A 14,369-nucleotide genomic window follows, 5' to 3' on the forward strand; every position below is an offset into this window, starting at 1 on the left:
TCGGAACATCAACCACCCCCATGTCTGGGTTCATAACATTATCCGTAGTCACACACAGCTCCGACTCCTCCAGGACGAGTGTCGGAATGAAGCCGCTTCCAGCGCTCCTTCAGTGGACCAGCAGCAGTTCGATTCAGTAACGGCGGGACGGCGGTGATGCCGGGCGGAGCTTCTATCTCCGTGTTTGTGAAAGCATTTACTATTTCCGCCATTCAGCATTGAAATAACCTCTAGTTCTGCTTTATACTTGTTGAGGAAGTCCCACACACGTCGGAACATCAACCGCCCCCGTGTCTGGGTTCATAACATTATCCGTAGTCACACACAGCTCTGACTCCTCCAGGACGAGTGTCTGAATGAAGCCGTTTCCAGCGCTCCTTCAGTGGACTAGCAGTTTCATTCAGTAACGGCGATGATGCCGGGCGGAGCTTCTCAACGCTGATTGGCTTTCGCAACTCCGCGTCATGCGAATTATTCGCTGGAGTTGAAATATTTGAACGCCGGCGAAAAAGCGCAAAAGCGGAGTTGCGAATATTCGCAACGCCGTTTCGCCTCTATCGCGACGCCCGGCGAAAAATCTGCTTTTTCGCAACCTAACGTGGCTGTGCATTGACTTAACATGTAATCTGGACGCGCGAATATTTCGCAACTGTTTTGGTGTGAACACGGCATAAGACTCTCCCAGTCTGGCCCGCGTAAGGTCAATCAAAAATGAAGAATAAATAAATAAGGTGCACGCCATGAATGCAATACAAACGGCACTGCTTTTACTTTGAAGGCGATTTATTCATGTGTGCGCGCACGCTTATGCAGCCTCACTAAGGGCAGTGTTGCCGACTTGGAGACTGAAGTGAAAGCGTATTGTTCTGCAGTTTCTGTCGCGAGACCCCCGCCTCCCAAGGAGCCTCGCGCTGCAGTCTCCGCCTCCAGATTGAAAATTAATCGCGCAAAGCCGCCGCGGATCTGACCTGCGGTCTGATCCACTATGGCAGAGCAAGTCAGGATCTTCACTCTTCTCTCAAAGAGGAGAACGTTCCTCACATGAGGAAAGATGTTCAGAAGATGTTGGTTCTCTTTGGATCTACCTACATGAGAACAAACATTCTAGTGATGAAGTTCAACAGATCAGATCCTCTCACTGATACCTGTCAGCTGTCACATCTCCACCTCATTCAACCAGACTTCATGCTCTTGTTCAAGCAACACAGACTGGACTTTTCTCACCGAGTAAGAACAACTGAACTGGAAATCATTAAAAGCACCTATTGCTTTTGTTTAAAGTTAATAAATTGCTGGTCTTTAACATACATATTTAAGGTAAGGTTTAAAAAAAATCTTAAAAAATTACATTACATTTTTTTACTTATTTTCCTAGCCTTATTGTGACATGTATTCTTACCAGTAGCATCTCAAAACCATATAATTTACAGTTTTTTAATAAAGTAATAACATTAATATTGAGTTAATTGAATTAAGTTCAGAATTGGTTTGGCCCTCCACAACGGTCCAAATTTCTCATGTGGCCCCTTCAGAAAATGAATTGCCCACCCCTGCCTTATTCTCATACAGGCTGAAGAGGAAGAACACGGAGGACATTTACAAAGATCTAATAGGGAAAGATACTTCAAAATATACGTACAAATACATCACTGTGGTGGAAATTTTATTTAGAAGGCATTATTCTTAAACGTGTGGATCATTTAGTTAGGTCAGTTCGCCCAGACTGAACCGGGCCATCTTGGAATGATAGCAGGGGTATCTTTCTATTGTTTGGATTCTTCTGTTTTCTTGTTTTCTTTCTTTGGGCTATCACTTTTCTTTCTCAGGGCCGCGACCAAGCGGCAGGCGCCAGCTGGGTGACGTGGACTGTCTCCTGTCTGCACACGGATGGCAGTCTGGGGGAAAGGGAAAGGGGAGAGGGCAACCATTTCAAAGAATAATCGTTGATGTATACAAATCATGTAAACTATTTTTTCCGGGTCAGACCTCCGAACCATTTGTGGGGAAGAGCTCTGCCCATTCAATTGAATTATTTCCAAGTTTTTGTTGAATAAATACTTAACGACATTTAAGTGTTTCACATCGCATTTGTGTTCCACTGAAGGAGATTGACAAGTTAAATTTCCATTACAATCACAACAATACTAATGCATGTGTCAAATATTAGAGAGGGAAGAGTCGTGCTTCTGAATTACAAAGCAAACTTGTCGCTTTTCGGCAAAATTCGCCATTTTGAAATCAAAATATGTCATTCATGTGAATGTTCTCCGCATCGATGACACTGTACAAAAAGGTACCACTTGCAAAAAAGCACAAGGCTGTGATCCAGTCTATGCATACAGTATGTGAGAGTCAATGCTCGGCTGGGCGTGTGGTGTTCAATACGGCTCGAGAAGGTCTCGTAAATAAATGATTCCTTGTCGGCAGAATCGATAGCGTTCGGAAAGGAAGTCATCATGATGTGAGAACGAAGAACTCTCTCCCTATAAAACTAATATAACTAATATCACTCCTTCATCAATGAGGAAGGGAGCTGCCTTTTTGTCCGGTGGGAGTGGCCAGCTTATCCAGTGAAGTTCAGTAAGCCTGCGCTGGAGCAGGTTCAAGTTTTTCCAAACTTGCTTTGTGGAACCGAAAAGCCTGACCTGCGTCATCTTATCCTGAAAATTCTCCAGCTAACTCAGTAAGCCAGGTACGAGGAACGGTGTGCAGGTATAAATTATGTAGTACTCCGATATTTTACTTTTAATATGTTATTATACATATATGTTATTATATATATGTTAGTGGATCATAACTATTGATCGATGTTATTTGTTTATTTTACTACTTTATTGTCTAATATATAATGATGGACCATTTCCCCCCACACTAGTTTATTTACATGTTGTATCTCCATGAAATGCAGCATTTTACATTCATATATTATATATAATATAATATATACAATTAATATATACTTTATGTAAACAAGCAACTTAAAGTGCAAATACTGCGTGATGAAACCAAGCAATCAAATTAAAAGAGGCAGCAGTTATGCTGAGAACAATACAACACGTAAAAGATATAAATATAAAACGTAAAGGATAATAGAAGAAGAAGAAGAAGAAGAAGAAGAAGAAGAAGAAGAAGAAGAAGAAGAAGAAGAAGAAGAAGAAGAAGGAAGAGTGACCGTTTAAAAATAAAGGGTGTAGTTTGCAATAAGAATGTAGGTGACGCCAGAGCGCGCAGCACAAATACAGTCTGCCGTCAATTCCAGTGAAGAAGAAGGAGAACAAGCTGAAAGCGGAAGTAGGTTTCCGGTGTCCTTGTGTGAGAGGCGACTGCAGACGGACTGTAAAGATGAACAGACACATATTTGTAAGTTTATTCTCCTCTTAAACATTGTGTGTTTGTCTCGTATGAATACAATTTAACTAATATCGCAGATATACGACTTGAAAGTCGGCGTCGAACAGCAAAGTGTGGCTCCGTAAACGGAGCTAACCTAGGGGTCAAAGTCGGAGCTAGCATTAGCTTAGTTTCCGTACTACCTTCGTCGAGCCATCGGTTGAGTGGCTCTCTCAACGTAGGCTCAAGGAGCTTGTGTGGACAGCAAGCTCGATGTGTTCAGCCCGTGACCTCCTGCTGTGTGGTGACTTCGGCTGGCTCTTTGTTGTTCCGCAGGCTCTCCAGCAGGTGGCGCGAAGGACCATCGGCAGCTCCGCGCGCCGGCAGGTCGACAACAAAGTGCCGCAGAAACAGAAAGTGTTCCAGGTGAGAAACCACGTAACGCCCCCATTAAATGACGTCAGAGCAGTGGTGCAACGCAAACACAGTACATGTACTACCTACTCTGCTACTAACGGTACTGTACTACATTTCAGAGGTACATAATTGTACTTTATACCTCACTATAACTTAGTCAATCCGTTTAGGTAGTGATCAATTAGTCGATTGAAGGAAAATGAATCGTCAATATTTTGATAATCGTTTGCCATTTTTTCACAAATGTGAATATCTGCTGCTTATATATATATATATATATATATATATATATATATATATATATATATATATATATATATATATATATATATATATATATACGTACGATGAGCTACGTGAAACCAGAGACAAATTCCATGTATGTGTAGACACATGACCAATAAAGCTGATTCTGAGACAGATATATATATATATATATATATATATATATCTCTCATATTTTGTACAACAGTAAATATTCTGCTTACATTTACGCACGCATATTAATAATCAACTGGTATAATAAATAGTATTCATATTAAAAAGGGACATGTTTTCTGCTTTGAGTATTTTTAATGCTTTAAACACCTACACATACTCTTGAGTACAGTTCCAGAGTGTTTTCATACCCAGGTATCGGCACTTAAACGTAAAGGTCTGAATACTTCCTCTGCTGAAGACTGGAGACGTACTTGTTTACTAAACGGTGTTTTGGCGGTCTTATTAAACGTTGACGGTTAAAAGTCTTTGACCGTAGATTACAGTTCAGAGACCAAACCTTGAAAATAACTTGCAGAAAATCCAACGATAATAAATACGAACAGTTTCTTGTTGCCTTTGGCCCTCAAGGAGCAGTTTCTCCAGACAGGAAGTGGCTGTAAATACCCTCTGTTATACAGTGAACGGTGCATGTGTTTTTATTTCTTTAGCGGTGGTTCTTCTTCTCATGAAGCCCTGAAATCATTCCAGCTCCAAAGATAAGTGACCTGGCCCTAATTGCGCATGTTTGATCTGCAGTGATTATTGAGCTGATCAGAAGTCTTTAACTCATCGACTGTATTACATGTTGAATGAGGCTGTGAAGTAGCTCATAGCTTCTGCTGCTTCTGTTTAGATAAATAACTTTTAGATCTCGTAGACTAAACAAACCATTTTCCTGGCTGGTTTGTTGTCACTGCTGGAATATGCTTTATTAATAACACAGCACTGAGTCCAGCCTGCACGATGCGCTGGAGCCAATAAACGCTGCACAGGCCGTTTCTTTCACATTTAAATCATTAATTCAGAAGTAAGTTGACCAAGGATACACATACATACTAAAGGGCAGTCTAGTTGTTTTGAAAAAAGGTGCTTTCATAAACGAGTGAAAAAGAAAAGATGCCGTTCGTATCACAAATACGATCACAGTGGTTTCACTTGCAGGATTTTCCCATAACACAGAATTACTGTGATTATTTTGTTGGTTAAACGCAGTGTTGCAGTTGTAAATGAGTGTTAACAGATGTTGTGTCGTTAAATAGTCTCTTACGACGGATGAAACAAATAGACTTTATTGAAAAACTAATATTTTGTGACCCTGACGATCGATTCCAAAATCTACTTTTTAGCTACTTTTTAGCCCGTAAAGTCTTTTGGAAGTTTCTTTTAAAATGTGATGTATTTATGCTCTTTCCCCTTAAACCTGACGTTTCTAATGTGTGTCTTTAACAAAAGTCTTTATTCTGGGACACTATTTTAAATCAGGAAACAAACATCAGCACGAGGGACATTTAGATGTCTTCTTCTTTCAAACTCTGTAACTTTGTTCATGTCGGGAGAGGAAGGAGCTTTGAGAACGACATCATTACATCATTTTACAAGTGGAAGGGGAAGAACAGTGTAAAGTGTGTTTTTAATTCTCTGAAACTTTTCCCAGAAATGTTTTTAATCACTGGACGCTCCCACCGTGTGTTAAATGAGAAACAACGCTCAGGCGTCTGCTGCTCGCTGCACATTTCCACCTAAAAGCTCAACTCAAGCGCTGCAGAACAAAGTGTGACGTTGTTTAAATGACGTGTTGTGTTCTCCTGCAGGAGGACAACGGGCTGCCCATTCACTTGAAAGGAGGCAGCGCCGACGCCGTGCTCTACAGAACCACCATGGCGCTCACCATCCTTGGTGAGAATGGAACGGATCTGCATTGAGAACCCATAAGAACCCACAGGGGTCCAAAAGGGGTCTCTCTCTCTCTGTCTGTCTGTCTGTCTGTCTGTCTGTGTGTGTGTGTGTGTGTTCCATTTTTTTTTTTTTACGTAAATATGGCTGCAGCTCATTTTATTTATTTATTTATTTATTTATTTATTTTTATTTTTTTTATTTTTTTTAATATATAAAGAGCTGTGGTGAGTTCTAGGGGTGTTGATGAGAGGAGGATGATGAAGATGTTGGAGTGTAAGCAAAGTGATGTTTTACACACGATAAGTGGAGGAAGAAAGTCTTCAAAGTCTGATTGATCAGTTCATGTGATCACGAGACGTCAAATATACATTTTACAACAATGGGGAGATTTAACTCTAAAAGAAATTATTTATTCTGGCGTTTGACAATGAGACGGCTGATCAATAAATAATCCAATAATAATGTTTTCAACAGGCAGCTGGATCATCAGTTATCTTTTATAAATCACACATTGAACAGCTTTAAATGAGAAGATATGCCCCAAAATCTGTTAATAATTTGAGATATGATTCAATAATTATAAGATCCAGATCCTCCAATAGTTTTCTTTGAGGATTTCCTTTCAGAGCTTCTGAACGTAAATAATGTGGAGCAAAATGTAGTTCTTCAACCTGAGGTCTGAATATGTATTGCTCACTATTGAAGAAAAGTGAATAAGTTTACTTCGTTGTGAATCTTCGGAAGGTTAATTCCCTTTTTGGGACTTTGGGTGCGATGTAAATTTATATGAAAGAAAGAAAAAAAATGCTCACAGTTGTTGTTTTAACCGACAATAATGTAAAGCTGTGATTAAACTAATTGTTTGTGTTGTTCCAGGAGCCGGGTATGTTGTGTACGAGCTGCTGCAGGCGGCGTTCCCTCAGAAGAAAGGTTAATAACTGCAGATGTTTACTTTCATTTCAACCTAAATATGTCACTCTATACTGTGGAAAACATCCCCTGTCTGGCCGACCGCCGTGTTTCCCGTCTTGATGGGATATTGTTTCACGTTCATGGGATCAATATTTATTTCTTGCGCTCTCTCTGATGACCTAAAGAATCAATACAAATAAAAATACCTCTCATGACTAAAATGTGTAGCTGTCTTTCTCTGAACTCTGAATTAATGTTTCCATGAATAAAGTTTGTTGCATGAAACTCAGAAACTTTAATGGTTTAAAGAAAAAGATGTTTGAGATTCTTATGACAGGGTTCGTACAGTCATGGAAAAGTCATGGAATTTTAAAATGATTATTTCCAGGCTTGGAAAGTCCTGGATAGTCCCAAAAGTTTTTGAAATATGTTAGATTCATATGTTCATTTACGCTGAGTTTTAAATAATTAGCTCAGAATATAAGCAGGCATCTATATAAATGTTCATTCTTTTAATAAAACTATTGTCTCATTCATTTGTCATTTAAGGTTTACTGTATGCTTTAGAATTCTCATTGTTAGTTTAAATACTAAATTCTTTCACTTTTTCATGTATACACTGAGATTTTACAAAATGTTTGGTCATGGAAATGTGGTTTAAAGTCATGAAACTCCATTGGTCAACATGTGTATGAACCCTGTAATGACTTAATTTATTTAAAATGTAGTAATACCAGCCATGAATAAATCCTCCTGTTGAAGGTCACCATGTTTAGTTGAGGCGGTTTTGAGAGATTTTGGTGATTTTTGGAGGATGCCGTTTGTGGCGCTTTTGCATTGACAGGTGTTTCTGTTATTTTGTCCACCCAATTTAAATCTGAGTGTAAGCTACAGGACCATGTCTGAGACTCCTCAGGGATTTTATGTTTTAATCCTCCCTGTGGCCATTTGCTAACTACTTCTGAACTAAAGCACAAATAACTTATAAATGATCAAGTAAAAATAATGTAATTTGGCTGCGCTGAAGAAAAAATGATTCCATCTTGTTACACAGAATCTACTTTATATAAATATATATATATGCATTTAGATAAATACATATATTTTATATATATTAGGTCTGGGCACAAACTATTAACGGCGTTAATTATTTGATCATGCGTTAACTCTTTTTTTGTTTGTTTTTGCATAACGCTTAATGCTGCCGCACACAGATGCTGCACTTTAAATTGCTCCCAGACGGCGTAGTTCAGACCTGGGCATTTTACGGCGCTCCCAGTCCGGCCCGCTTGAGGTCAATCAAAAAAGAAAAAGAAATAAATAAGATGCACGCCATAAATGCGGCACTGCTTTTACTCTGAAGCCGATTTACGTATGTGCGCGCTTATGCAGCCTCACCGACCGGCTTGTTGCCAACAGACTGACGCACGTCTTGTTCTGTAGTTTCTGTCCTCAACGAGCACAGAGCTCTCACAGGAGCCTCGCGCTGCAGTGTCCAAATCCAGTGGTGAACATTAATCCAGAGTGAACATTAATCGCGCATGCGCAAAGCCGCCGCTGAGATACCTGTCAGCTGTCTTCACATCTCCACCTCATTCAACCAGACTTCAGTGCACTTGTTCAAGCCAACACAGACTGGACTTTTCTCACTGAGTAAGAAAAACTGAACTGATCAAGATCAAAAGAACTGATTGCTTTTGGATGAAGTTAATGAATTGCTGGTCTTTAACATACATCTTTAAGGTAAGCAACAAACTGAACATGACAAAAGAAGGAGTGGCTTGTCCCTCACAGGGACCCTTACTACTGTTTATGTTGTTCCCTGATAAAAGACACATGTTTCTTCTTCAGCATGATATTAAGCTGTTTTACATTAGAATAAAATAGTCTATAACATCTGAAAATAAATACAATATGTAATTGAATGACCAGGCATATAGAAGCATTAAAAAAATAAAATACATCTTTTTTCTTCCCTGGCATATATTTTTGATTTATATACTGTTGTTAACTTGCTGTTGCTCCAGAGTGTCTGTTATATTGTTCTGATAACATTACTTTAAAATAAAAGCGCGCAATACACTAGTTTTTACTTCATTATATAGTTTTTACTTCATTATTGATTAATCGCGATTAATCTCAGAAAAATCATGCGATTAATCAGTTACATTTTTTCCAACTCTTTTTTCATTTTTCAACTTAGATATATATATATATATATATATAGATATATACATGTATATATATATATATATATATATATATACATGTATATATCTATACATATATATATATATATATATATATATATATATATATATATATATATATATATATATATATATATATACATATATATATATATATCTATGTATAGATATATATATATACATATATACATACATACATATACATATATATATATATATATATATATATATATATATATATATATATATATTTATATATTTATGTATATATATATAAAAGTTTCCTGTGAGTTTTGTGTTTTCCTGCCACTAGAGGGCAACGTTGACAAAGAGATCGACTGAGAGTCTGGAAACCGCCTCACAGCGAAAAATCTATTAATGTCTTTTATCAACTCACCCGTTCCATGTTTTCCTCTGCTGAGCGTTGCTGCTTCTGGGCAAATAAAACCCCCAAAACAACTCCTGACAGGAAACTTCCGGAATTTGGCAGATATCTCCTGTTCATGTACGGTTTTGTTTTCTTGGGCGGTTTCCTCCTTGTTGTCTGTTTTAATTTACCTCCGCAGAGCAGACGGCCTCGGGCCTGTTCCGCTATCAGTCCACACCCAGAAACACCCAACAACAAGCGCTTAATGCTCCAGAGGTGCTGCAGACCAAATAATAAAATAATAAACCTTCTCAAACACCCAGAATCTGCTGCGGGAGCCAGAAACCAGCATGAGACAGAAGATCTTCTAAGGGCCCTTCGGCCACCAGGGGGCGCCTGCGTCGTACATTTACAATTTATACTTTATACTTGTTACAAATGTTTTAGAAAATTTGCTAAAACTTATTTGATGACTAATAACAAATTGTTGATGTTCAGAACCTTGAAACAAATATTCTTAGTGTCCATGCAAAGTTTGGAGCTTTGGGGGACCGTTATGGCACTAACAATTAATGTGGAAACACATTTCGGGATTTTGTAAAATAATGTGTGTGACTGCGGAGACGTGATCGCACACTGAGATCATTAGTTTATGTGTTTAATTATTTATTGACCTGTTGCTGTCGGTCTGCTCTCTGGATCATTTAACTCACTTTTATTCAAATCCTCAAATAATTTTAACATTGTTTGTGACTTTGATGACACACTAAACTAACTAGTTATAGTTTTACAATAACATAAACCATTTTGTACCAACAACATCTAAATAAAGCTATTAGCCGTTGCAAGGCTAGCCCACGTTAGCTTAGCAAGCAATTCAACGTCCATTGATGCTGATGATGTAACAACGTCCTCACGACTATTGACCGGCGTTATGACCATTGACCAGCGTTATAACCATTGACCAACGTTATGACTATTGACATAGTCATGAGTCATGAGACAAAGATTAAAGCCAATGACCCTCTGTGCATTCAGAAAGTAGCGTTACTGGCGTTACTGTGTTTCACCAGCCAATCACAGTGTTTTGGGGGGGTGCTGTCGAGAATTTGGGGCAAAGCCACACCCAAATGAGTTGTTTTCACAAAGACATTTCATTACGATTTTGTTTGGGGGGGGGGGGGGGTGGTTACAAATTTAGAGTCCACAAATTGCACCATTGTGATTTTTTTTTGGAGATGGTGAGATTTTTGGACACAAAAGAAAACATGCAGATTCGGGTAACTGGTAACTTTAATCAGCCTAAAGTGAATAGTTGGTCCGTCTCTGTTTTCCAGCTCTGGGATTGGCTGTCCACAGCTTTTAATGGTCATATATTAAAGTGTGCAGCTGCTGTCAGAGGACCTCAGACTCTTCTGGAGAACCGGCATGATTCATTAAAGAAAAACTGACTTGTGGGTTTTAGTTTTACCAGACTGTGTAATATTTTCCCATTGATTCACAAAATAAAAAAAGAGGGTAGAAGCCCCTCCCCCTTCTCCCCCTCGCTCTCTTCCCAAAAAAAGGATCCGCGCTGTCTCCTTGTGGCCGAGACGCACAGAAGCACCTCCATCACCGGAAAGGAATGCAGAGAACTATGTAAAAGTTTCCGTGTGTGTGTGTGTGTTTTTTTAGGTTACACATCATTTTGGGGGATGACGTAAGAGCTCGCGCGGCTTGGAGCCCCCCCCCATCCTGTTAAGTAGCGGGTCGCGTGGAGAGGCTTCACTCCGCGACGCGTCTGGGAACCTCAACAAAAGACATCTCCCTGCTTCACACTCCGGACCTCTTCGTGCTCGGTTCTCCAGGTTGGGGTCTGCGACAGAGACTTAAACCTTTTTGGTTTTTAAAGTTTGATTTCTTGAACTAAACCAAAGACATCCGGCTACAGGTCAGTCCTGCATGACTTCTGGGATTTGCTTTTCTTCTTTTCCTTCAGGTAAACTATTTGATTTCAGGTATGTTTTAATAAAGGGTGAGTTATTTCCAGACTTCTGGTTTATCTTAATATTCCATATGCTCTAATTTCTATCCTGGATGTTTAAGTTCCGCTTCTGGATTCTCGGCTCTGTAGCGCGTAATTGCGCACGAAGCCGGGGTTTGACGCTGGGTGTTCTGCTGGGAACCTTTCTCTCCGTTAGAGGGAGATCCCACCAACAGATATATAGTACACATTAGACTGGATGTCTGGTGCTGGAAGTGATCCAGAATGTAAGCTTCTTTAAGGAGGAAAATATAATCTAACAGAGAGAAGGAGAGATTTGCCTTTGTGCGCCTTTATTATAACTTTTCAACGATATTAAATCGGGTTTATTCGTTGTTTTGAGCTCTTAGGTTGTTGATTTTTAGACTTTATTTGTGCATACTTTACATACAACGTCTGCCATGTAATCTTTATTTTAGTTGTCTGGGAAGCATTTTTTTTAGGAGCCCAAGGATCGTGGAGATAATGCGTGTTGGTAAATCGTGTACTGTAATCACTCGACGTGATTATTATTAGGCTCTAGATCCGCATGAGGCCGGCAGGTGTCTTGCTTGACGGTCTCGTCAGGCCGCCACGGGGCTGACCTGTGACACCAGAGGGTCTAACCGCCTCCTCTTCCTCAGCTTCATTCATGAACTGCTGAGCCAGAGGAGCTGAAGATGAAGAGCAGACTGTGTCTGGCAGCGGCTGCCCTCCTGGCGCTGCTGCTGTCCTCCTGCCAGGCCCAGGATCAAGGTACAGCTCCTCGTCCTCCTCGTCCTCCTCCTCCTCCTCCTCCTCCTCCTCGTCCTCCTCCTCCTCCTCCTCTTCCTCCTCCTCCTCCTCTTCTTTCTCCTCCTCCTTCTCCTCCTCCTCCTCCAACACATCTCACTTGACCTCCTCTCACCTCTGACTGTCTTCTCTGCCTCATGCTGCATATTGTGTTCTGAATAAAAAAGAATCCGCAGAGAAAGACAAATGTGTGTTTTGTGAACTGATTTGTTTTTAACCTTTTGATTGATGATGTTTGTCCTTCAAGCCAACAATTCCAGTTTCTAGGAAGGAATTCACAAGATTTCCTCTTGAAGAGGAACAACATTTGTCTGGTTTGAGTTTAGGGACGTGAGCTTATTTCTGTCCAGACCAGTAGCACTGGTGGGTCCAAAGCAGTAGCACTGGTGGTTTCATCCGTGATGTAACTTGCTCAGACTTAAAAGTATGATAAGAAATTACCTCCAGCTAAGAGGAACACTTTGTCATGTTGATGGAGAAGCTGACTTATTTCAGCCTTTCTCCCTTAAAGAAAACCAGAACCAAGTGGTCCGGTTGAAAAGTGAAGTATCTAAAAAACTCTTCCAGAAAATAGTTCCATCTCGGGGTTAAATGGGACATCTTTCCACACTCAGACATGTAGTTTGGTGTGTTTTACACCAGGGGACGCCCTTGCCTGAACATCTATAACAGCAATGTCGACTCCATTTCTCAAGTTTAAAAAAACAACCAAAAAAAACCCAAGGCACGAGGCCAAGTTTCCTCCCTACGTCTCCTTCTCCTGATGGAACGGAAAGACACAATATGAGTTTCACATTATTTTCCAGAGGTTTTGGAGAGGAGAAAACCTGCTCCTCCTTGTCTCTGTATTTTCTCTCAGAATAATAATAAAAACTAAAAAGTGGAGTAATAACTCATTAAATCACCAGCAGGAGGAGAATCTTTACTTTCTGTCCTTCCAGGAGAGTTTCTGACCTCCCTTGGGGGGTTTGTATATATGTCAAAGTATTCCACATGGATATATATATATATTCCTCCATGTGGAATAGTTTGACGTGTTGAGGCCGGAGTTCAAAGACAAAGGTGAGGCCTCTACTCTAAACTGTGTCCCATTTCAAGTGGGGGGGAAAGACAACATAAAAACAGTTTGGAGCAGAGATCTGTGTGTGTGTGTGTGTGTGTGTGTGTGTGTGTGTGTGTGTGTGTGTGTGTGTGTGTGTGTGTGTGTGTGTGTGTGTGTGTGTGTGTGTGTGTGTGTGTGTGTGGTTGGAGAGGTTTTTTTGGGGGAGTTTTGTCCATTTGGAAGCAGAAGCAGCAGCCTCCCCTTAAACCCCCCCCCCGCGGCTCTTGAATTGACTCACCAGGTTCGTGGTTCCGTTGTGTTTTTGACTCCCCCTTCCTCCCGGTTAAGCCTCGACCGAGTCAACTGACTTGAGTCTTGGCTTCACGACAATATTTCACAATGATATTCTTCACTCCCACTCTAACAGATACACTGGTTGGCGGTCTAGAAAAACAACACTCTTTAATACCGATTTAAAATTGTAGCTAGATGCGTTATTATTAATATCAGTGTTTGTGTTTTATTGTGTATTTTAACGCATCGCTTCAGGAGAACGCGTGCAGCGGTAGAGATTCATACAATGAGCACTGAAGTTCATATAACCGCTAGTTTACCGCAAGATTACTGCAAAATTACCGTGAGATTACCGTGAGATTATAGTGAGATGATGTTAGATTACCGTGATATTACCGTGATATTGCCATGAGATTACCGTGAGATTACCGTGAGATAGATAACTGTTAGATTACCGTGAGATTACAGTGATATTACCGTTACATTGCCATGAGATTACCGTGAGATTACCGTTCCTCCAGCATGAAGAGATTTCGACTCACGGTTTCCTGTTTGACGTCAGCCAGGTTTTAGTTACCGTTTAGGAAAGAAATGTTTCAAGTGTTTGTAGGCGCCTTCTTTTTTACTCGTTAATGATCTCGTTCTCAACCCCAACCTGAAGAATATCATTTTAAAATATTACAAAATAATAACCTTTGGTGTCTCGTGTACATGGAAACTTTTTGTCCGTTGCCCCAAATTGTTTTAACAACTTTTCATGTACACGTGATGCATGACGTCCTCCAGTCAGGCTTTAACCTGTGTGCACTCTGTCGGTTAACGTCACAAAGACCAGCGGTTCTTAAA

At 40.1% G+C, this 14,369-nt stretch overlaps 2 protein-coding genes across 2 annotated transcripts in view; both read left to right on the top strand.

Annotated features, from left to right (window-relative positions):
* The first annotated feature begins 3,282 nt into the window (after window positions 1–3,282).
* On the top strand, window positions 3,283–7,031 carry LOC306733587 (cytochrome c oxidase subunit 7A2, mitochondrial-like). The gene is made up of 4 exons (XM_079214855.1): window positions 3,283–3,360; window positions 3,667–3,756; window positions 5,820–5,904; window positions 6,781–7,031. The coding sequence occupies exons 1-4, from the start codon at window positions 3,343–3,345 to the stop codon at window positions 6,837–6,839; spliced, it is 252 nt and encodes an 83-aa protein (XP_079070981.1). The 5' UTR covers window positions 3,283–3,342; the 3' UTR covers window positions 6,840–7,031.
* A 5,044-nt stretch (window positions 7,032–12,075) lies between these two features.
* Window positions 12,076–14,369, top strand: part of col12a1b (collagen, type XII, alpha 1b) — a gene marked incomplete at its 5' end in the record, with an annotated part of 114,167 nt that continues 111,873 nt past the window's right edge. The window contains one exon of the mRNA XM_079214682.1: window positions 12,076–12,151. Coding sequence (XP_079070808.1) covers window positions 12,076–12,151 — 76 coding nt within the window. The remainder of the gene's footprint in view (window positions 12,152–14,369) is intronic.

The sequence above is a fragment of the Taurulus bubalis genome (genome assembly GCF_910589615.1).
Source record: "Taurulus bubalis genome assembly, chromosome: 3".
Classification (NCBI taxonomy): domain Eukaryota; kingdom Metazoa; phylum Chordata; class Actinopteri; order Perciformes; family Cottidae; genus Taurulus; species Taurulus bubalis.